Source organism: Natrix helvetica (genome assembly GCF_964273705.1).
Source record: "Natrix helvetica genome assembly, chromosome: 11".
Lineage (NCBI taxonomy): Eukaryota > Metazoa > Chordata > Lepidosauria > Squamata > Natricidae > Natrix > Natrix helvetica.
The window spans coordinates 18,458,265-18,482,285 of record NC_138562.1 but is presented as its reverse complement, the minus strand read 5'-3'; the positions used below and the strand labels follow the sequence as shown (position 1 = coordinate 18,482,285).

At 58.5% G+C, this 24,021-nt stretch overlaps 1 protein-coding gene across 8 annotated transcripts in view; it reads right to left on the bottom strand.

Annotated features, from left to right (window-relative positions):
• DLG3 (discs large MAGUK scaffold protein 3) overlaps positions 1–24,021 on the bottom strand; it is a 42,916-nt gene that overhangs the window by 15,030 nt on the left and 3,865 nt on the right. For 2 of the 8 annotated variants that reach the window (XM_081964052.1, XM_081964051.1), the window contains exons 4-13: positions 23,243–23,371; positions 9,701–9,754; positions 8,842–8,892; positions 8,455–8,579; positions 8,170–8,339; positions 7,489–7,625; positions 6,576–6,720; positions 6,276–6,435; positions 4,414–4,570; positions 3,819–3,921 (exon numbers count right to left, since the gene is read on the bottom strand). In XM_081964052.1, coding sequence (XP_081820178.1) covers positions 3,819–3,921; positions 4,414–4,570; positions 6,276–6,435; positions 6,576–6,720; positions 7,489–7,625; positions 8,170–8,339; positions 8,455–8,579; positions 8,842–8,892; positions 9,701–9,754; positions 23,243–23,371 — 1,231 coding nt within the window. Of the gene's footprint in view, positions 1–2,395; positions 2,507–2,899; positions 2,950–3,818; positions 3,922–4,071; positions 4,193–4,413; positions 4,571–5,102; positions 5,194–6,275; positions 6,436–6,575; positions 6,721–7,488; positions 7,626–8,169; positions 8,340–8,454; positions 8,580–8,841; positions 8,893–9,700; positions 9,755–17,476; positions 17,891–23,242; positions 23,372–24,021 lie in introns of those variants that run through there. The other 6 variants (XM_081964057.1, XM_081964050.1, XM_081964053.1 and 3 more) reach the window with 6 other exon arrangements.

The following is a 24,021-nucleotide window of genomic DNA, read 5'->3' as shown; positions in this document are numbered from 1 at the left end:
AATGGATTAAAAGAAGAGGCTCTTCTCTAAGCTCCCATCGTATGTACTGATATCAAACCTCTACGTGGCCAAATTTTCTCTCTTTTTGCCATGGGTGGGGATGTGTGTGTCTGATTTGACATTAATCAGCACACACCTCTTGCCGGCTGCACAGCAGTCCCTGGACCAAGCGGGTCCCCGCCAAGAGCAGACCCAGCTCCCGTCCTCCGCTTGCAAACGCCACTCTCAAGGCTGGGCAGATTTCAGGACAAAGGCACGAAACAGACTGGGAGCAGCTCCTCTGCAAGCTCGGCTGACCGCCTCCAGCTGTTTCCTTCCACTACTTAAAAGCTGCCCCCATCCAGCCACTCTCGGCTCAGAGGGACAAACAGAAAGGCTGCGTCCACCCTGCTGCTCCGGGAGACGGCAAGGGCTCCGTTTCCAGTGCCCGGGGCAGAGGACAGCGTGCTCTGATCAGCCTCTCATGACAGCAAAACGGAGCAGCAGTTGGGAGGAGGGGGGGGAGGTGGATAAGGAAAGCAGACCAGCCTCAAAAGCCAAACGCTCTGCTAGCAGAAGGCGCTTTCAGCTGCACTGAAAGGCTTGTGCGCGGGAGGGGGGGCAGATCACATGGGGAAACAGCCCGTATCTCCCTTGAATTAAGCACAGGAAGTTGTCCAACAGGTCAGACCATGGAAAATCATCTTCCCCCAGACTTTGAGAAGCTGCTAACCATATGATTCCCAACAGCTACCACCTCTTTTTTCCTATTCCAAGTTCCTTGGACAGAACAGGCCATTCAGCTCCTCATTTGCCAAGAAACAGGCAAGGAGAGGCAGTTGATCCCCTTGGTCAGCATGGCTGGCTGAGGAATTCTGGCAGTTGAAGTCCACAAGTCTTAAAAGTTCCCAAATTTGAACACCCCTGGGTCTAGGAGAAAAGGAGCAGAGGAACTAAGAGTGCAGCTTATTTTGGGCTAGCAGTGAACCTGCTCTGCATCCAGAGGCTCCACAAACTTAAGCGTGTTTCCCGTTTCTGGAATTCAAAGCAAACCCAAAAAGGATGGCGATGGCTTTACTTACATCACCGCCAGGATACTCTGTGGATTTTCAGGGCCTCGGCGTTATCCCTCGGGACTTTAAAATCCATGAGGCTATTATTTACGTTTCATCTCCCACAAGGGTACAATGACACCCATCACCCATTTACAGCATTCTTTGTGAGCCAAAGTCCCACTTCTCCTGTAGGATGTTTCTATGCGGGATCCACGCTGCAGAGCCCCCTCCTTAAAGAAGGCAGGCTACAAATGTCAGAGCATGCAAAGCCTCATGACAAGCAGAAACCCAGCATCCCACATTAACCGCATTGGTTAACTCAGCTCATTCTGGTTAGGAAGATTAATCCCCCTCTTCCTCTTTACAGCTACCAGCATTGCAAGTTCCACCGGGCAGCGAGTCAGAGAGAAAAAGCAAGCTAAACCTAGCAAGAATTTCCTGCACTCAAGACATCCTTTCTCAGGGACAAAGAACCAAGTGTCATGCAAGCTGTCAAAAAGACAGGATTATTCACAACCAAACAGGTGATCTGTCAGCTTCACCCTGGTCCTTTCTGAAATACGTGCCAGACCCAGCAAGGACACTTTCAGCCATAAAGCTCAAAAGGCAGCAAAAAGATCTTATGATCCTGGTTATTACAGGCGGGCAACGAAATGTCTGAGAGTCGACATGCAGAGGTACCAAGCAGAACTGTCTGCTGTCTAGAAACTCACGCTCATTCAGCAGAGACTAAAAAACTGATCCTTCGAAAATTTCCCCCGACATTTGAAAAATGGTCACCCTTGCAGGATATCAGGCCTTTTCCTCTACCAGGACTGGGAAGCCCCATAATTCATTTGAACGGAAGCTCAGGATCCTTCCACAAATGCCCCTAATTGGCTGGGAGCAGTTCAGCAATGTTGGGAGAGCCTTTTGCGTTGTATGCAACACAACTCTTATCTCCTGCTTGGGGCAACTGAAGTACTGTTGCTTCCTCCATGAAGGAGACGACTGAATAAAACCACTGCCTAGAAGTCCACTTGAAATTGTTTTCTCCTGCTTTGGGGGTGGGGGTGGGGGTCTGGACTAGATGACCTACAAGGTCCCCAACTCTGTTAATCTAATCCAGGGTGTCCAAATTTGGGAACTTTAAGGCTTGTGGACTTCAAACTCCCAGAATTCCCCAGCCAGCATAGTTTGGGAACTTTAAGGCTTGTGGACTTCAACTCCCAGAACTCCCCATGCTGGCTAGGGAATTCTGGGAGTTGAAGTCCACAAGTCTTAAAGTTCCCAAACTATGCTGGCTGGGGAATTCTGGGAGTTGAAGTCCACAAGCCTTAAAGTTCCCAAGTTTGGACACCCCAGGTCTAATCTAATCTCACCATTGAGGCTTGCAGTTCCGAAAGACGTCCAGGTGGAAAGAATTAAGAGATGCCCATAGCGAAGGACCATTGTCCGAAGAGAAGATTCAATCCTCCACTGCCTGGGAGTCTATGATGGGCCAGTCTCCTTTCTTCCCATGGCCAGATCCCCCGCACCGGCTCCCCCTTTGGCCCGAGGCTCCCGGGCGATGCCGCCAAGCGTCAGGCTCCAGCCAGGGAGAGGAAGGGGCCCAGAGGCAGCCCCATTCAGCAGCCGCCCAGGCAGACCCCCTAGCCCCTCCCCCTCCCTCGGACGGCCCCCCCCGCCCTCCCCTCAGCGGCAGGTGGGCGGCCTAGAAGGCGCCGAGACTCCCCCGCCCCGCCCCTCAAAAGCGCCCCCCGCGAGGGGGGTCGATCCAGAGGGTGTCGCGAGAGGAAGGGGCTCCCCGCCCCCTCCCGCCCCCCCAGGTTAAAGCCGCGCCCCGGAGGCTCCACCTGGGACTTCCCGGCCCGGCGCTCGCTCACCTGCTCACCGCCGACCGCCCCGCCTCCCCGTCCTCACACAAAGCCCGGCCGGCCGGTGGCCCGGGCGGGAAGGTGGAGGCGCGGCCTCGCGGAGGGCTCCGTCCAATCGGTGCTCGGCTCCGCCCGCGGCGACCAACCGGGTTTCGCCTGCCGACTCTCCCCTCCCGCCTATCCAATCGCCGCCCGAATTCTCACATAGCCGGACCGCCCCCACGCTCCGAAGTCGGCCCAATCGCCGCCGCGTTTCGAAGCCCCGCGTCTCCACCCCTCCACAGGCGCAGACCCCGCCCCCTTTCTACCCAACGTCCTCCCGCCCCGCCCCTTTTCTACGACAGCGCCCTGCTCGGCCAATCGACGGCCGCGCTGCCCCATCGCTACGCGCCGATAATCCCCGGGTAACCCCAGCCAGGCATCTCATTTGCAGGGAGAGTGCCGCCCACGCCCGCTCGCTCTCTGCCCAGCCACGACGCGTGTCAACCCATGCACACGACGCGCAGGAGGGGGCAGCGGGAAAAGATTGGCGGAGGCGGGGATGCTCCCCCCGGCCCCTCTCCGCTGGCCCCCGGCTGCCAGGGGGAGGAAGCCCCTGGGGACTGCAGGACAGGGGGGCCACTGTGAAGCCCCCACTGCTGCTTTCCCTGCTCCAGCCTGGCCTTGGTCAGGGAGTGGCCCCCAGCTCCAGCAGAGACCCCGGGAGGGCAGCACCAGCAGGCGCCTCTCCAGCACAAATGCAAAGCTCAAAGCTCAGGACCCACCTGGGGCGGCACTGCTTGACCCCCCCCCCCAAAGAGAAAGGAACCCGGCAGAGGGGCCGAAGCCAGGCGCCAGGCAGGGGCAGCCAGGGTGCCCTGCCACCCAGTTGACCCGTGGTGTTGCCAGCCTGCCCCCCCCCCACCCCACCGAGCCACAGGCTTCTTACCTTCGGGCCTGTACTGGGCCACGATGGTGACGGTCTGCCCCGCCCTCTTCAGGGCTGCTGCCGCTTGTTCATGTGTGGCGTTCCGGAGGTTGACGCCATTCACCTGGCAAACAGACCCGCCCGTCAGCAGGAGGGCAAAGCTGGGCGCCTGGCAGCGGGCCTCCCCAGGACAACCCCCCCCCCCGCCTCCCAAAGCCTCCTGCTCCTCACACTATGCCAGGCCCTGAGCGGTGGCAGGGAGCCTGTGCCTGACCTGGTGAAAATCGGGCCCCGGTCCTTGGAAGGTGGGAGGACCGGGATTCACCCGCCTGCCGCAGACCGGAGGATCCATTTCTGCGGGGAGCCTCGGCACTATTTTCCCCTGGCCAAGAGGAAGCCAGCTTCCTCGCAATGGGGCTGGGCTAAGCCAGGCCGGACCGGTTGGGTGAGGTGCCCTGCCCTGCCCTGCCCTGCATGGGCCAACAGGTTAACCCCTGGATGGCTGGGCAGAAGGGCCAGAAGAGCCAGGAGACCTGGGGGGGGGGGGGAGCATGCAGCTGGCAAAAGCACCCTCTTCCCCCCCCCCACTCTCTCAGAAGGCCCCCATGGTACTCACCGACAGGATCCGATCGCCACGCCGCAGCTCCCCGCTCAGGTCTGCTGGTCCCCCTGCCAGGATGAAGGAGACAAAGATGCCCTCCCCGTCCTCGCCCCCCACAATGTTGAAGCCCAGGCCACTGGTACCCTTGTGCAGAGAGATCTTCCGGGGTTCCCTGGCAAGAGGAAGAGGAGAGAGGCAGCCATCAGGGATGGGGGCACAGGGGAGGGCAGGAGCATCTGGGGCTGGATTCCAAGATGGTGGGTGTCAATCAACCCCCCCCCCAAAAAAACTGTCAGTTGCACCCCCACTTTCAGTCCAAGGTTGAACTGGACCCCACATTCCAGGTAAAGGGAGCCTTTGGCTGGTCTGCTGATGCCCGGAAGGAGCAAAGGGGGAGGAGGGGAGAATGGGGGGGGTCAGCTCCTCTCCTTGGAGCCCCAGCACTTCATTCCCCCCCCCCTCCAAGCTTCTCCTGGCTCATAACCGGCAGCCTCTGTCCCATTTCCTCCTCTCCGGGATGTTTGCCCCCTCTGTGCCCCTCACTTTGCGTGCCAATTAGCTTGGGAGGGGTCTGCACTTCAAGAGCGGTGCATCCCTCCCAGGCAGGATGGAATCAAGCGTCCACCACAAGCCTTGCAGAGACCCCCACCCCCATCCCTGAACTGAAAGCACAAAAGGACTGGGGGTGGGGGTGGGGAGAATACCGAATCCTTCTTTGGTGCAGGCTGGCAGACTGCGGTGGGGGGCCCTGCCTCCCGTAGGACATGGAGGAGGAGATGTTGACCGTGATCATGATGGCTGCATCCCTGGGGTGGGGGTGGGGGGCGGGCAGCCTGCCTTTTATCCACATTGCCCCGCCCTCCCCTCCCAGCAGCCAGACCTGTCAAGAGCCTTGAGATGATCCAGATGCCCAGGAAGCTGCCACTGGCCTTAGCCCACCCCTCCCTCTGGGCACCAGCCAGGAGGGACTGTTAGGCAGGAGGGGGAGGGCTCAGCCTGCACGGCAGAAGGCAGGCTGCCCTAGAGAGCCAAGAGTGGGGAGGAGCCCTCTGGCTGTGGGGGAGGCCCAGAGGCCCTCGGTAGCAGGCTTGGGGCACCCAAGGTTGCCAGGGTCCTGGCGGGGGGGGGAGGGGGGATCACGTGCCTATTCGCCCCTTGCCTATAAATCACAGCCTGCTGGACATCAGGGTAAATCATCCGGTGGGCAAGGGGGCAGCCCCCTGAATCCCACCCTTGATGGACTCCCTTCTTCCCCATCCAGCAGGCCAGCAAACCACCATGGATTTTGGGATGAAGGCATCGGCTGCCAGCCTTCCTCTGCCTCGGTCTGATTAGCGCCCTCGTGTGGTCATGAGTCAGCGCTGCCAGGGGTTGGGTGACCACTAGAAGCCTGCTGCTCTGACCCCCCCCCCCCCCCAATCTCTCTGATGCCAGTGTCTGCCCTCTCCTTTGCCCACAGAGCCCTCCTCTCGCCCATCTCCAGGGCAGAAAAGGGCCAGGCGGGCCACGTGTTCAAACCCCCTCCGCATCGGGCTCCCTCCAGCCCACCCCTCAATTCCCCAGCCGTGTCAACGGACTCCCTACCTGCTGGGGGCCGCCAGAGCCTAGCCAGAAGGACCCCTAACAGCAGTCGGAAAAGGCGGGGCAGCACAGAGGGTTTGGCTTCAAAACACAAGCTCAGATCCTCTGCCCCTCCGTTGGGCCCACACACACACACACACTCACACCTTCCCTCGGAGAAGATCCTGCTTCTGGGTATGAGACCCCCCAGCCCCCTCTGTGCACCAGAGGAAGAAAAGGGAGGCCCATGTGGGGAGACAGATGCCCCCTCCTCAGCCTTATATGTTGTTGGACCCAGCAGGGCCGCCGCTGCTCACCTGGTGAAGTCCTCCTCTCCAATCAGGTGGCGGGGCACAGGTGAGTAGCGGGCAGGCGTGACCTGGGGGGGAGCAGGGTAAGGGGGCTTGCTCTCCATGCCTCCGAGATAGCCTAGGCCAGGATTATGGCTTATGTGGTTGTCGGCCAAGGCAGAGAAAGCTAGGGAGACAAAAGGCGGGAGAGAAACCAGGCTTAGCCTCTGCTGCTCTGGGGCGGCCTCCCCTCTCGGCTGCCACCCAGACCCCAGCCGGGCACTCCTCCCTGAGCTGGAGGCGGTGGGGTGAGGGGCAGGGACGTACTGCTGGCGTAGTCTGGGGGCGCATAGAGGTCATTGATGTGGGAGCTGCCTGGCTTGGCCACCTTCAGATACACCATGTCGGAGGTGTTCTTCAGAGCGGCCACGGCCTCTTCGTGCCGCACCTCTTGCAGGTTGGTGTTGTTCACCTGGAGGGGGAGGGGAGAGAGAGCAGCACACAGGTAAGCTCTGAACGCCCGGGGAAAAGGAGAGAGACCCCCAGGGGGCTCCAAGGCCCACTCTGAAAGTCAAGAGGCCCTCAGCTTACAAGGTGGAATGCCTCAAGAAAGGGGTGAGGAGAGGAGGGTGGAAGGGAGAGAAAGAGAAGGAGAGAGGGTAGGAAGGGGGAGAGGAAGAGTAGGGGAAAGGGAAGGGAAGAAGGAAGAGGAGGGAGAGGAGGAAGGGAGAGAAAGGAGAGAGGGTAGGAAGGGGAAGAGTAAGAGTAGGGGAAAGGGAAGGGAAGGAGGAAGGGAAGGAGAGGAGGAAGGAAGTAGAGAAAGGAGGGAGAAAAGAAAGGGAAAAGAAGGAGGCATTACAACACGAGGAAGGGATGGTAAACAAAGCAACCCAAACTGTGTATTATAACCTTTTAAATGGAACAACAAGCGTACAAGAATGACAAATGTCAAGAAGAATAACAATCAGGTGAATGTATACTTAAAATGCTATGTAAGAGAATAAAAAAATAAAAATAAAAAATGGGGAAAAAAAGATGTAGAGTGCCTCACAATATGGAGGATCCAATGCCCGGCAATGGCAACCACCTGCAGGTGTGTTTGGGCCTAGATTCTGGTGGCACCAGAACCAGGTATAATTGGAAGACATGCTTCGTAGGCGGGAACCTCCCTCCCTGGGGCCCCTGACCGCCCTGGCAGGGCCCATCCCAGCCCGTAAGGGAAGCAGCGCTGCGTCCTCACCGCCAGCAGCCGGTCGCCGATCTGCAGCCGCCCGTCCTTCTGGGCCGCGCCCCCTTCGATGATCTTGGTGATGTAGATGCTGTTGTCGCCCGGGATGTGCTGGTTCCCGATGCCCCCCGCGATGCTGAAGCCCAGCCCTGGAAGGAGGAGCATTGCATGGATGAGGGTGCCTCCCCCTTTCCTCAGGCCTACTTTAACCTTCTCAGCCATTGGCAAACAACGGAGGGCCGAGCAGGGCAGTGCCCGAGGCTCAGGCAGGGGGAGGCCCTCAGCAAGGAGGAACCGTCCCACTGCAAATGGCCAGAAGTGCAGAGGAAGAGCGATGGGGGGCTTGGGTCCTTCTTCTCCCTGAGGGGGTGGGAGGTCTGCTCTATAGGGGCATGGCCAGCCTCACTGCAAGAACTTGGGCGGAGCCAGTGCCTCCCCTGCAAGGCTGTGACTGTTCTCCTTCTCCCGTAGTTGGAATGAGCTGTGCCCCTCCAGGCAGCAGGTTCGCCTGAGGAGGGGGCTCCAGGAACCCCTACAGGCACCTTCCCAGCTGGCAGCAGCTCCTGCGGCACCCCCACCCCCCCAGCCGAGTGGTTGACTGCCCTGCCCGGCCCTCTGGTGAGACCCCAACTGAGACTCTTTGGATGGAAGCTCGTGGCAATGGTCCTCCTCCCCAGGACCCCAGCCTCTCACCTTTGGGTCCTTTCATCAGGTTGACCTCCATGATGGTCTCCGGAGGGGGCTGCCTTCGCCTGACCAGCAGCCTCACCACTGGCCCTGCCTCCTTCAGCGCCTCCACCGCCTTGCTGTGCACCACCTCCGAGACGTCGACTTCGTTGACCCGAAGCACGCAGTCGTTGACGCTGTTGACCCACAGAGCAGAGGGTGAGGGAGGGAGGCCCCCAAAGCCCCTGCCCGCCCGGCCCCCAAACCTCCCAGCCCTGCAGGGTTGGGGACCCTGCGCCCCCCGACACTCACCCCAGGCGCCCGTCCATGGCAGCCGCCCCACCCGGGATGATCTTGGTGATGAAAATGCCAGGGTCGTCGGGGATATGGGGGTTATCGGTGCCACCAGCGATGCTGAAGCCAAGGCCGGAGTTTCCCTGCCAAGAGAAGAGACCCAATATGAGCATCCGCCCTCCAAGCGGGGAGCAGGAAACCGAAGAGGAAGCAGAGAGCCCAGGGGGCCAGGAGGGGCAGCCCCTGGGAAGGGAAGGCTTGGGGCAGACCCAGCCGGCTCTTCCAGCCTTACTGGAGACCCCAGGAAGCTCCGCCTCTGAAGACCACTGCAGAAAAGAGCCAGGGATGGAGAAGGTGGGCTTGGATGACTGGAGGGGAAGGACGGACCGGGGCAGCCCCACTCACCCGCTCCAGGACAATCTCCTCGTACTTGAACATGCCGTCACTGCCATTCACCTGGGGGGAGAGAAGGGAGATCCAGGGGCCCAGAAAGAAATGCCATGCCAGGTGCCCCTGGTACACACAGCCCAGGGGGCCAAAGGCCAGCCGTGACATGGCCAGCAAAGGTCTCTTCTGATCCACGTGGATCAGTTGTGCCACGAAGCAGGAGAAGGCCGGAGAAAAAAAGGCTGCTGGCCTCGGAGGTCTTTTGTTCACTGAGTCCCCCCTGGGCAGTTAAAACCAGATCCTGCACCAATGCGGATTCTGGTGAAATCAACCTGGACAAGGCAAGGCCACACCGGTGCTGCTTATTTCAGGAGCTCCTCACATAAAGGCATCTCCCAGCCCCAAATCCCTGGCTGGGGGCCTTGCTAGGGTCCCAAATGCCCAAGGAGGCCGACTGGCTGCATAGAGGCAAGAAGCCCTCAGAGCAGAGGTGATATACGGCCGGTTTGCACCTTCTGCGCAGGCTCCTACTACTGAACCGGCGGTGAAGAAAAGAGGACATCATTACTGCCTCAGAGCCAAGGTGAGGATGCCCTCAGGACGAGGGACGGGCACCGGAAGGCAGATCCTTTAGGCAGGTGGGAAGTGAGTAAGGGGCCCAGCCCACGGGGGGGATATTCCCCAGGGAGCCTCTTTGGATCGCGCTCTCCAAGAACCGGCAGGCCTACTTGGCGATCAATCCCACCCCCTATCTGAGGCTCCAGGCAAGGGAGTGTCCCGCCCCCCACACAACGGGCAGCCCAAGAAGGGCCGCTTCCTGGAAGGGAGCGAGACCCTCCGGGGGAGGTAGGGACTCTAGCGGAGGAGGCAAACTTACGGAGAGGCTGGGCTCCAGAGTCTCGGTGTTCACAATAATGGGAGAAGGGCTGGCCTGAAAGAGCAAAAGACACCCGTGTGAACTGAGCGGCCCTTGGCAGGCTCTCAGTGGGTTCTCCCCTTGCCCAGGGCGGCCCTTGAGCCGCGTGGCTGGCCTTGGCATAGAGCCCCCACAAAGGGGTGTCACTTCCATGGAGGAGAAGAGCAGGATCAGTGCCCCCTTCTGCCCCGGCCCCCAATTATCCAGCTGTTTGCCAGCTAGCTGAAAACTTGTCCACTCTAACATGGTTTTTTTCCTCTGATCTGGAATGCCCAGTTTATCCAACTCCCTGGTCTTTGGCAGATCCTGGACAGATCCAGAATCCAGCAATCTCTCAGGCTCGGTCATGACCCAGGAGAAAGAAAAGATTATTTAGCAATATTTTCTTTTCTTTTTCTTTTTCGGTTTTCCATCAACTTTGCCCCAGGAGCTACAATGACCACAAGAACTGGATTTCAAAGGTAATTTTAAATGCGCAGTATCAAATAACAAAGCACAATTAGTAAATTAGGCAGGGAACCCTTCTTATGATCATTGGTTTAAAAACCCTTATTTTTAACAATAGATCAAAGGTCTGGGTAAAGGTCTCTTCCCATCCTACACCAAGAAGAGCCACCGGATCTCACAGTCAGTCTTCAGCCCCCGCCACACCACTGCCTCCACCAACCCAGGATGCCAGTTTCAGTTTGGGAGGTTTTCGGTTCTTGCTTGGTTCCAGGTTTGGACTTGTAGAAGAAATACTCAAAACAGGAAGCTGTTGCCAGTTGAGAGTTATTAATCCATTACCAAAAACCGAAAGCCAAAATCTGTATAAAAGCAAACATGCTCAAGAAAATGCACTTTGGGAAAACAGACACCCAGGAAGACGAAGATGTTTTAAATCATTAAAAGAAAAAAGTGGAGGGGGGGCATTGGGGTGGAGAAATGCACACCTGACACCAAGTGACATTCCTTTCCCACGAGGTTTCTTCGAAGGCCTTAAGAAGCCCAGTGGCTGAACGCTCTCTCTCTCTCTCTTCTCTGTCTCTTTTTCTTTCTCTCTCTGTCTGTCTATCTGTCTCTCTTTCTCTCTCTCTGTCTCCTTCTCTCTTCTGTCTCTTTCTTTGTCTCTCTCTCTCTTTCTCTCTGTCTATCTATCTGTCTGTGTCTCTCCTCTCTCCTTCTCTCTCTCTCTTTCTCTCTGTCTGTCTCTGTCTCTCTCTCTCCCTCCCTCCCTCTCTCTGTGTCTTTTCTGTCTTCCTCCCGCCCTCCCTCTCTCTCCCCCTCTCCCTCTCCCTCTCCCTCTCTCTCTCTCTCTCTCTCTCTCTCTGTCATACACACTTTGGTCCATCCATCCACCCATTCTGCACAAACTAGTAAACTGAACTCTCAGGTTTTATTTTAACTGGTTAATAATAAATGAGAATATTTGTAAGGGCTGACATGGGGTGGGGTGGGGTGGGGTGGGGTGGGGTGGGCCCCCCAATGCTGACGATTAGCAATGATGATGTTATCTAGTTAGGGTAATTAAATGTCTGCAAGAAAACGAGCTCAGAAACCACCAAGGACCCCCACATAACTGGTTAATTTTACACCCTTTGGTGCAGTTTGTATCCACCTGTCTGCTTCCACTCCTGACTCCTATCTCCACGGGAGGGGGGGTGCTCAGTGCGGGGAAAGGGGGGCTCGATCCAGCGCCCTCCCCAACCCAGGCCTTCCCAGGTTCCTCCCCTCTCCCCGCCACTGTTTTCCCAGGCGACAGGAGCTGTCCAGCACCGGCGCCTGCTGAAGTGGGCTCCAGCTCTTCTTCCGAGGCGGGCAGCTGCAGGAGGACGGGGGCAGCCCCATCCCTCCCGGCCCCAAGGGATCATCCGTCTTCCCAGCCTCCTCCAGAGCCACTGTCAGTCAGAGTGGGCATCTGGGCTTGGCTGCCCAGGGGCGGATTCAGCCAAAGGCCAACACGCCAGGAAGAAGGACTGTGCCCGCATTCACAGAAAAGAGTTGGGGGGTGGGTGGGGGAAAGAGTGCCCGGATACCATTGCCCTCTAACAGAAAATGCTTCTGTACGAGGGAGCAGCCAGCCTGGCTGCCCCATCAGCCCCCTTCCTTTGGCCTCCTGTTCTCTCTCTCAAATGCCTGGGGTGCACTCACGATGCCACAATGTTCACCCATCAGCCCAAATGGCTTTCCAGCCAAGTGAACCCCTTGTTCCCAGTAGAGCTGAAAGGCTCACTTTGGGGGCAAGGAGAGCGAGGAAGCAGTGCTGGAGCAGCCACCAGAAGGAAAGGCAGCCCATCTGATCCCTTAGAATCCCGAATTCCAGATCTGGGTTGGCCAGGATCCCCAAGCAGGCTCTGGCAAGAGACGGATGGTTTCCCCTAGCAACATCCACTCACTTATTTTATGCTTTGACGCCCCCCCCCCCCCAGTCCTGAATAAAAGCAGATGGAACCAAGCAGAGTCCAGCACAGGCTGAACCGCCGTCAACGGGAAACCGATGGAAGAAATGAAATTTCAGACCAAATCAACAGAACTTCCAAAAGGGGGCCACACATTCAAGACGGATCCAGACAGCCAGACTGAACTGGGTGCCAGGGAACAGCCAGACGGGCGATGGGAGCACAAATTAAACCCTCCCGCAGAGATTGAGGGAGCTGAAGGTGGCCAGCACCCTGAGCTGTAACTCCAAGGGCTACGTCCATGTGATAAGGCAAGCCTATTCTCTGCCGCTCCAATTACTCACTAGGCAGAATATTGCCTATTGTATTCTTTATATCTCCCAGAAAAAGCCATCGCAGCTTTTATGGGAATAGCAGCCAAAAACCTGTCAGTAATAATAGTAGAAGCAGCAGCAGCAGTAAGCGGCGCTTCAGCCAGCCAATCGCCTAAGGTAGGGGTGTCCAAACTTGGGAACTTTAAGGCTTATGGGCTTCAACTCCCAGGAGGAATTCTGGGAGTTGAAGTCCACAAGCCTTAAAGTTCCCAACTTTGGACACTCCTGTATTAGAGCCATTGAGATGGCAAATGACTGTGTGAAATGGGATTCTCCCAGTCATCATTCACTCCCCTGGGAGAGGGGGAGGCCGGAGCGGAGGGGCTCCCCCAACCCCACAAACGAGCCAGGCAGAAGCCACATCCTGCCCAACTATGCCCGCCCAGCGAGACTCCTTGCTTTAAATCGCCCCCCCCCAAAAAAAAACCTGGTGCTCCCACATGACTACAACTCCCATCGTTCTCAGCCACACAGGACTTCTGTGGGAGGATATCCCTTTAAAAGAGAAGGGAATTCTGGGAGTTGAAGTCCACAAGTCTTTAAAGTTCCCAAGTTTGGAGACCCCTGGCCTAAGGAAAGGATGAGCAACTTAGGCTTGCCATATCAGAAGCTGTGTAGCCATTGGTCAGGAGAGGAGATGACCCCCCCCAAGTCAACATTAGGCAGGGGTCTCCCCAACAAAGGAGGTTTTTCCCATTGGCCTCTGAGTACCTCTAGCCACATGGGGAGAAGGCAGACCTCCAGGTCTCCTGGAAAGAAGACTTAGAGCCATTGCCATCCAGTGGCAAGCCTCCAGGTGCAGGTAGCCTGGCCAGAAAGTGCTGGATAGCCAGGCCTCAAATCTGCCTGAACCTGGCCTGCAAATAACACCACAGGGCCCTTTCCCCCCTCCCACTTTCCCACATCACTGGGGAACGGCACCGCGCCACTCAAGGCACCCTGGCCTCAAATTTTACATACAACAGGCCTTGTCTTTTCAGCCAAGAGGGGTGGAAGGGTTGGCTTTGTAGGCAGGAAAGCAGCAGAGTTACCCTCCTGATGCCCAAAGGAGGAGAGAAATCACCCCCCCTCCGCTTCTTGAATGGAGAAATAGAGAGAGAGAGCTATGCAGAGGCCGATCTAAGCTAAGAACAGCCAAGGAGAGGCTTCCTAGAGAGACAGAGGGATGCATATAACTTCTTCCTATACATTAGGATTACTTTAGAGCAGATGTTACAGGTCAGCTACCAGACCTAGCGAGAACCTCCCTGCCAATCTCCAAGGCTTCCGGTCCAAAATGGGGAGAGGGGGATTCCTCAGCTGATTCTCAGCTTCTGCTGAGAAAAAAAATATATTGGAGGTTCGCAAGCATCCTCCCGGCTCTCCAGAGCCAATGGAATGGAATGAATCATTTTACGGTTGGGTTAGAATCCCTCACTGGGTTCTAAGCCAAGTTGGTTGCCTGCTAGAGAGAAAAGGAAGCGAAGTCAAATTGGTGCCCCTCCCCCACCTCAAAAATTAGTCATCAGGTATTGGCACAAGACTCAGGACTAGGCCAAGCCACAACCCCGGGAGCGGAGTCCAACTTTTACGGCATTTCCAAGATCAGCCACGGTTGGCCATCCTCGTGGCATCAAGGATCATGGAAAGGCCTATTTCTGAGAAACGACCCCAGCAGCTAAGCAGGAAAACGGCCGGTAGGAAGGAGGGACGGAGGAAAGACAACTTTGCTGGGAATGGAAGCTCCTTTCTCCCCAAGCCCCCTCCCCTCCTGCTCCCTCATGAGAAGTTATTCCAACGGCAGCAGAGCCTGAGAAGATTAAGACCCCGCATTCTATTATTCGTGCATCAAGGACCCAACGTTATCTATGGAGATTCAGAGAGGAGATAAAATTCCGGGAAGAATCTGGGGGAAATTGGCTGCATCCCTTGTAGATCCAGGATCTGCCTGGAGGTTGCCTGGGATCTGAAGACCTCTCTTCTGTCCCACAGGTCGTCTACCCAAGCTCTGCCTTTAAAAGGTGGTCTGACCTCTTGATCAGTCTCCCCAAGAGACCACCCTGCCCAGGGCCAGCCGGATATTCTCGGATGACCGACCTATTGACCAGTCAATAAATGAGATGGGATCAATGGGGACCAACAAGGTTTGGTTCCAGCACATTCCAGCCCCAGCATCAAGACCCCACGAAGACTCTCTCAGGGGGCACAAACAGATGCCGCTAGATGGGCCCACAGAACCTATGGGTCAGGGAAGATGGTCGATTGCTATCACTGGGGGCCTTCTCTTCAGATACCTGGGTGGCAAGGAGGAGGTGCCCAGAGGAGCACACTCTGGTGGGGAAGGACCACCGCAGCACACCTGTGTACAAAGTGTGTGCATGGGGGGGGGGGTACCCATTGCAGACCCAAGGGAAAAGCGCAGGCAAAGCTGGAAACAGATACGGCTTCTCCAATCTGCCAAGAGATTGGAAGATCCTAAAAGCTTCCCTCTGGATTTGTGCCAGGGGCTGAGAGAGGCAGAAGGATCCCCAGTGATTGACTGCCTCCCCACCCCCACCCCACTCCCGATCCCCACCCCATAACAGGGCAGGCGAGAGGCACACAAGGGTTTCCCCAAGGGGGCTGGGGGGGGGGGCAGATGCTGGAAGTCCCTAGGATGGAGAACCTGGGAGAAGCCCTCTGTTCCTAGGGCTCCACTTATCCTAAATGCCAGGCAGCTGAGGCAGAGGGGGGGGGCAGGTTTTTCGTTCCCTCTGAGTCATAGCGAATGCCAGAGCAACCCGCGGTGGCAGACATCCTGCCTTGCGCAGAACAGGGAGAACATCCCGAGGGGAGCCAGGCGAAGCGGCAGGGTGGCTCCTCACGGCCCCGACCCACCCACCACTCCAGCGGCCTGGCACTCCCACGCCAGCCCACCAGCCGCCTTGCCCACTTCCCCTGCTTTCCCCCAGCTGTGCTGCTTTCTACTCCGCTCGACCCCCCCCCACCCGCACCCTCCTCCTCCTCCGCCTCCACCTTCCAGTGCCAGGATGAAGCTCCCTCCTCCCTCCTCCCTCTCTGAATAGAACATGAGTAGCCATAGCAACCTCACTCTGCCAACCTCCCACCTCCAGCTTCTCGGCCCCATCCTCTCTCTCGCTCACTCGCTCCCCCCCCTTGCCTCAGGAAACCCACCCACCCCTGGGACCCCCGCAGCCCTCCTGCCCCACCCGCCCACTCTCAGCCAGGCGCCCCTCGGCACGCCCCACCCACCTGCCCCCCCTTGTCCCATTTTATCCCTCATCACCCACTCCTTTCGCCTCAGGCAGCCTCCGAGTGGCCAGCGATGCCCGGCTCCCTCCATCTCCTCTTCTTCCATCCTGGGCACCATCAAGGGCTCCAGAATGGGAGAAGCCAGTCACCAGAAGATAAGGCTGCCTCTCACTTTCCTAACCCTCCCCCTCCCCCCCCACAAATGGTGTTGTGATGGGCTGGACTGGGGGGCCCTGGACTGGCTCCTTCCCAGTGGCCCCCACTCCCACATGGTACAGACCAGCCATGGGGCAGCAAGGCCTCCCTCTCCAGATCAGCCTACCTCCGTGCACTGCCCTCCTGCCAACTGCTTTGCCATGGCACGGGTGCCCTGTTCTGGGCCACTCCACAGTGGCAAATGGGGCACCTGTTCCTTCATGCCCTGGCTAAGGATCCCCACTTCATGATGGGGGTGGAGGGGAGGCATTGAAAAGACTGTGCGGAGGGGGGGGGATTCCTGTCCTACAAAATCAATCACAGCCGCCTGGCCTCCCCCAGGCTCTGCCAATTCCCCTCATGTCTTGTGGCTACTGACACCAGTGACCAAGTGGGGCCAAGAACAAGGGGCACGATCGCCACCCAGGCCAGGCCTTCCTTCCCCAAGTGCCAGTGCCAAAGAGCTAGCCATTAAGAGAAGTCAGGCAACCGCACAGAAGCACCTGTACACACGGCAGGGACACAGGCTGGTGGGGGGGGGGGAGCCAATCTGGGACAGTGCCCCACCTCCCTTTCTGGCACTGCTAAAGGCAGCCCACTACCCAGTACCAGGCCACGGGGGACCACGCCACTTGGCCAGGCTGGCAGAGGGAGAGGTGACCCTCCCCAGAGGAGGCTCAGTGCAAACCCTCCCGACACTCCTGTGAGGAATGTGGCCTGCCTGGGCCCTCTCTCTCTGAGCCAAGCCCCATCCTCCACAGCTTGCCAGGACCTCTGCAGCTCAGCTGCTATGCCAGCCCCCCCCCAAAATGCCTCCCCCCTCCCCAGTCCTCCCAAACCTTTTCTCATCACGCCACCATTGTGCCTTTTGACCAGTTTACAGCCAGACCCAGAGCAAAGCCCTCCTTCCCTCCGCGCACACACAGACACATCTTGCCACTGCCATCTTAGGAGAGAGATGTGCATGTACCAATTCCCATCTGAGCGCTCTTGGGGGAAGGGAGCCCAGCAGCTTCAGGCACAGATTGCCCACTGTAAACCCCTCCCCAACCCCCAGCAGCTGCCCAAGCTGCCTTTGGCAAGGGGGCATTAGGGAGAAGCCCAGGCAGCTCTGGCACAACTGCAGTGCCCAATGCCAACGGGGGAGGCCGGAGCCACACAGGCAGCGAAACCGGACATGGCTGCTCCCCCTACCTCCCCCTGGACGCCCCCCCACATATTCTGCCCCTGGAGGGCTGGGCTGGGGCGAGGCAGCCTCCAGCAACGGGGGCTTGGCCCACTCGCGCGAAGCGGGGACCCACCGAGGCAGCCTCCATTTTATTGCCTCGCGTGAGGCTCCATCCATTTTCTCCGCTGGGATCGCCGAGGCGGCTGCGGCGGGGAGGTTTCCCGAGGAGGTCCGCCAGCCCCCTTGGCTCAGAAGCGGGGACGGGGGACGGGGACGGGGTCCTGCCCAACGGCCGCTCGGCCTGGGTGAAGGGACGGGCGCATCCCCGCGCGGACCGGGCGCTCGAGGGCCTCCCCCTCCCCACCCGCGGCGCCCGAGGAGCGGCACCCACCTGTTCATACCAGTCGCGGTTGGAGCAGGTGCACTCGGGCCACCAGGCAGGGCCGCTGCCGTTGATCTTGGGGGTGCCCGCCCCGCCGCCCCCCTTGGCCGGTCCCTGCTTGGGCGGCGCGGGGGGCGTGCTGTCGCGGGCCGTGGGCACCAGCTTGCCCTTGGCGCGGGCCGTGGGGGTGGCGCCCCCGGGCTGCGAGGGCAGCGTCTGCGAGCCGTAGCCCCCGTAGCCGCCCCCGCCGCCGAACTGCTCGTGCTGCTGCCACTCGCCGTAGCTGGGGGGCTCCATGCGCCGCAGGGCCGCCATGCGCGTCACCTCGTAGCACTCCGGGCAGCGGCAGCAATGGTGGTGCTTGTGCATCTTGGCCGCGCCGAGACAATGACCCCGCCGGCCCCCGCGCGCCGCGCCCGCCGACCGCCGACGAGCCCGTCACCTCCGCGGGCGCGCCGACCACGCCGCCGCCGTTGCTAGCGCAGCATCACAGCGGCGGCGGCGGCGGCAGCCGCGCTGCATCGCCCAGCCCTCCGAGCCTGCCCAGCTCCGGGGAGGGGGCGCCCACTGCCCCCGCCGGCCGCGCTCGCTGCTGCTGCTGCTGCCAGGGGCGGCCGGGCGAGCGAACGAGCCCCTGCCCGCCCGGGGCTTCTGCGGGCTGGCGGAGCGCGGCGAGGAAGGGGCCGCTGCTGCTGCTGCTGCTGCGGTTGTTGCTGCTGCCGGCGCGGCTGGGGAGAGCGGAGCCGCCGCCGCCTGCGCTCCCTGGACGGGAAAGGGGGAAGGCAGAGCATCGCGCTCGCCCCGCAGCTCCCGTTCGCCGCGCCGCAGCCAATCGGTGCGCAGGGCCGCGGCAGCAGCGCCGAGCATGTTAAGCAGGGGGCCTTAAAGGCGCAGCGGCCGCCCTCCCGCGCACCGCCCCGGGGGTGGAGGCGGGGGAGCCGGCCCGGGCATCTCCTCTCCCTCTGCACACTCGCCCTGCGAGGTAGGCCAGGCAGGGAAAAAACCCCTGAAGGGGTGGGCTGGAAAGGCCAAAGAAACCCCGGTCTGGATTCTTGCCGCGTCCAGAGGAGCTGCTTTTACTGGGTTCCGTCTGTCATCTTCCCCATCCGAGGCACAACTGGAAGCCAAGGAGCCATTGACCGGAGTCCTTTCCCTCCTTCCTCCCCGTTGACCGGCTGATCCGCCCAGGGATCTCGACCTGGGCTCCTCTTCTCCCCAACCCTGGCAGCTTCCCAAGGTCAGCCAAGGTCAGCCAGCTGCCGCCTCTGGCCTGGCCCAAGTCAGGGCTCTCTCCAAGGGCTGCTTTCCTGGCTGCCCTTTGGGACACTCGCCTTCCCTCTTCCCCACAGCTGTGGGGCATCCTGGGGTTAACTAGACCTAACTCTGGGGAAGCCCACGCTAGCCGGCCTCCAAAGGCTATCTCTCTCCCTCCAAGAAATTCCCTAGAAATGGTCCTTTCTGAAAGAGCGCACAGAATCTGAACTCTTCGATGGCATCCTGGCAGGGCACCAGCTCCCAAACCCACTAAGGTCCAAATCCTCACTCGGGTGCTACAAACGAGGCATGATTCACACACGGTTCCACTTTCTGCCACCTCTACATCACGTGCCAACTGAATCTAGCCTGGTAGAAAAAGGCAGAGCAGCCTCTACCAGCGTGGAAGCTGTCGGGAGAATAATTTGCATTTTTATCTCACACGCAGGGAGGAAAAACGAAGGAGGAGAAGCCTCTTTTTCTCAAAGTATCGCCTGCGACTCGGGCAGGGCCCTTCTTCTTCCAACCGTATCCTCTCTACCTACACACACACACACACACACACCACCGCAGCTTTAAAATCAAAGAAATGCCTCTCAGAAGAGGAACAAATGCCCACAAAGGTCCATCAAAGCACGAGACCGTGAGTTCAAGTCCCACCTCAACCAGGAAAGCTGGCTAGGTTAGTGACTTTGGGAGAATCCCCCCCCACTCTCAGCCCAACCCACCTCACAGGGTTGTTGTGGGGAAAAATAGGAGGGTTAGATATGTGCACCGCCTTGAGTTATTTGTAAAGGTAATACGCAAATATGTAAATAAAAGTAAGTACATTTTTTTTAAAGCCTCCAACTCATGGAGACTTGTCTTTGGGGCGTTATTAGTCGTGCTAGCTATGCTTCTTAACCGGGAATTGTGGGGTTCCTAGCCCAGCCCCAAACCCTGAATTCAGCAACTTGGACACTTTTTCTGGTAAATCTGACAATGCTCCGGTCTGTGGCTCCATGAGATTGAAGTGGAAGGTGAATCCTCCTCCCCTCACTCAAGCCTTGGGCAGCACGGGGAGCCAGGACCTGTACCCGAAACCCCCCCCCCTCCCAGTGGGAGCCTCCCATAAGACCACTGATGTTCTTCTCCCCCCTGGGCAAAAAGACTGTTCCCCGCAGAAGTTGAGAAAGACCCGGACTCCTCTGTCATATTCACAGCAGCCCCAGAGTGTGTCCGGTGGAGTGAGGGGCCGGCCACATCCAGAGGGTGGGATTTGAGCCCTGTGCTCCCTGGAGCTGCACTTCTCCAAAACCTTATAGCAGCCCCCATCCTCATACCAAACAAGGGCTACTCTGACAGAAGCATCGTCAGTCTTTACTCATGTATATGTAACATGGGTTGCTGACTGTGCCCACTGGAATGCCACTCCAAAGTGGCACATGCCCCTTCCTTAACCATTACAGCGCATCACAAGAATTGCCACCATCAATCCAACGTCACCCCCAAACTGCGCAAGGAGGTGGACCCCAAGAATCTCAGCAATGGACCTTCTGGCAGGGGAGAAGTCACCCTCCAGGACCCGATCAGCTGATCCATATTTGGAGGGCCCTGTTCTAAACGTCCCAGGACAACCAACGCAGTCCACACTGGGTGGACCCCACCCCACATTAAGCCTTGTTGGTTTTCCCTAGAGAGGGACCCACGCTCTCTCTCCCAGGAGGTTGCAAACTAGGATGATAATTCAGCCTGTTTTGTGAACTACAGTAAGCCACTTCCTATTCCAGAAGCCAAACTGAACCAACTGGCTTGGTGGGATCTCCTCCATCCTACTAAGGGTGGGATCTCGTTCAGAGGGACTCTCGAGCTCCTTTCTCAGCCGTCCAAAGCAAGACCCGCCATGCCCAGCCCTGACATGTGGCCCTTCTGCCTTCCTTGCCAAGCGAGGACCAGGGGAAACTGAGGCAATCAAAAGATGGAAGCAGCCTCATCCGTAGAGCTAAGCCCCAAAGGGAGAGGACGAGGTGATGCAACTGGTTGGAGGGTTGAGCACTGAGTCCTCCAAAGCGCCGGCACAGTGACGTTGGGGCCCAAATCAAAACCTCACGAGGGCCCAAATGAGCATTATGCGAGTCCTACCACCTGCTGAGTCAATGCAAATGGGGATCTTCATCGCCTTTGGGAGCCAATGGTCAGCAGCTCCGCGAGGCCCCCAGGAAGCCCCTTCTGAGCACAGGAGAAGTGCAGGGGACACCTCAAGCCCCACCACAGTGGCATTGAAGTGGACATCACAAGTCAGATTTCCTTTCAGAGAGGCCTCCACACTTATGCTGGGGTGGTCAGCTCCTAGCCCACCCACCCCTCCTTCCAGATCCAGGAACAGCCGCCCCTCCAGCATCTCCCTTGGCTTTCCTTCCAGGCCTCTGGATCTCAAGGTCTGGGAAAGCAGAGGGGGAGAGGCAGGTTGTTCCTTCAACCAACCCCCCCCCCCCACTGGGTCCCCTTTAAAGAAGGAAGGTAATACAACAGATTTCTGAATGGCTGTTCCCTCTCCCTCCCACCCACTCACTTCCTAGCCAATCAGCAAACTGGAATCCCAGCAGCAGAGATCTCTTAAAGGCACCGCTGAGGGCTCACCAGAATCCCATTTCCAGGCTTTTCGGTTGCTTTCCCAAAACGCACCCCACCACCACCACCACCTTCAGTGGTTTTGCCTCTTTGGCCAATTCTTCCCTGCCAACCTGGTGCTGCCCAAGTGGCCGGATGGCATGCAAAGTCATGTGAGGCCGACTTGGGATGCCAACCCCATCAACGTCCCCTGGAAGAGAGCTTGCCCAGGCTTTTCTGCTCCTGGAGAATCTGCCCGGGGGGCCAGGGTGGGAGGGGGATGACTGACAGGACAGACGCTTCCTCGGTCACTTCAGAGATGTGTGGGGCAGCTCTTCCGAATGGAAGAAATCACCCCACATCCTCTGAAGAGACGAGGGTTGACATAGAGTCTCTCTCTCTCTCACGGCCACCCGGTATTTGCTATAATAGGCCAGGGTGCTGCCCCCACCCCCCCTCGGGAGAGAGTGCAGAAAAAGCTATGGCTCTGGGCAACTTGTCTTGCCCTGATGGGGTTAGGGGGTGCAGAGGGAAAGCAGGAAGCCAGAGAACTAAACCCAAACTGCAGGTTTCCTCCTCTAGGGATTGAATCAGGGCTCGGAGCCCCCCCCCCCCCCCCAGTTAGGCTCTGCCCCGGACCCTCTCATCTTCCTGCTCCCCACAGCAGCTGTGCGTTACCGGGAACTGCTGGGACTGGAAACGGTGGCTGGGCACATAGGCTGCACTCCAGGAGCCAACCAGGGGCAGAGGGAAGTTCCGTCCGCTTCAGGAGAGGAGCCACATCCTGAGGTCTGAAGGTGAGCGCACTTGGACAAAAGCGGGGGTTGGGTGGGGGCAACCTTTGGAGTTGGAGCTGAAGCAGGGAGGAAGCTAGGAGACCCTCCTCTGCCCCTTGCCCCCATGCCTGCCCCTAAAAAGCACCTCCCCCTGAAGCAGAGAGACAGCTGCCCCTGCTGCTGCCTGGAATAACCGGCCAGAACCGCCAGGCGCTGGACACCCCCCCCCAAGGACAGGATGGAGCTCCCAGCTGAAGCCACGTGAGACTCGAGGTTCCCAATCCCCCCTCCCAAAAAAAAGGTCTCCTCTGCCATTCCTGCAGCCAGCCTGTCTCCTGGCTCCACGCAGGCAGCAGCTGGGTTGCTAGGCAGCAGCAGGAAGATGTCCGGAGAGGAAGGAGCCCACGTGAAATCGGCTGCACTTGTGGCCCAAACCTGGGCTCTCCCCTCCGCTGCAAGGAGGCCCATCATCCCCTCCCCTCCGTTTTTTTTTTACACTCAGGAGGCTGATGGACACTCCCAGGTAACCGCTGACCTTCCAGCAGCCCTGAACCGCTGGCTGTGCTTGCAATCAAACGGGGATATGCTCTGAGCAGGCAATCAGGGGGCAGAAGCAGGATGCAGCTATGCCCTCATTCACCATCCCGTCCCGTCCCCCCGCCCCAAAACTTAACATGACTGATTTCCAGAACCGGTTGGGCCAAAGACTCTAGGAGTGTGACTGATGCGTGGAGACCTTCATGCAAGACAAACGGCGGGCATCCCTTGGAGCTGAGCTTGCTTTGTTCTTTTCCTAAGTATTTTCCTTGGAGTTGGGGGGCTGCTGGTTTAAGGGGAAGAGGAAAAACAGGCTTCCCCAAGGGCTCTTAAACACAACTGGACTCCAGAGAGAAATTAGATTCCCCTCCCCCCCACACACACACATACGCACACAATTCTCCTGCCCCCTCCTCTCTGGATCCCACTGAATCTTCTCACAGCCTTGTTCTCTCTCTCTCTCTCTCTCACACACACACACACACACACACACACACACCACACACATACACACACACGAGAGATCTCCTCATTTCACAGGAGGCCAAGCCCTACTGCTCCCATTCCTGGTTTTGCCCCCCCTCCTCCGGCTGCTTCTCTGCAGCATCGAGACCCTCACCTTGGGCAAGACGCCGCTGACACCCACCACCACCAGGCTGCAGACTTGTTCGGGCACCTCCGTCCGGCTCTGGGTCACCCTCACCAACTGGGGCACCGGTTCTGCCTCTACGGCCCCCGTTGCTCTTCCCTGGAAGGTTGGAAAAAAAGACGCCATGAACTCTGGAGCAGAGAGGAAAGGGGGCTTCGATTTTGAAAGGCAACAGGCCGTGCTTAGTCTGGCCTCACCTGGGATTCCTCAGCAGCCAGAGGGAAAAGCCCACCGAGCTGCAAAGGACTCGACCCCTGGGGCCCATGCACCCCCAGGTTGGCCCTGGCTGCATCAGCGGAATCTCCCCCTCCCTAGTCTCACAGCCATCCCGAGGAGGCACAAGGGGAGGGGAGGGAGAAGTCTCTTTTTGCTGATATCCCCTGCAACTCCATGAATAGCATGGCGGCAGCTGAGATGCTTTTGAAGGCTTGGAAGATTATTTGCACACTTGCCTAAGGTTAGCAGTGCCAGATAGAGCTACCAGGCATTTGCTAATCCTTCCTCCTGGGGTCACTTTTTTCCTCAAATCTGTTCCTCTGGGCGCCTAAGCCATTGACCGGCCTACAAGCCTCCACCTGCCAATTCTGTCTGCTGTTGCCATGAGGATGGGAGCCCTGTGCTTTCCTCTTTCACAAAATAAGCCCTGAAAAGCACAGGCCTTCATTTTTCAGGCTTGGCCAATTAAAACACAGCTTGTTGAGGCGGCCTCAAGGTCAGCCTGGAAGGGAAGCAGAGCCCACCCCTGCCAC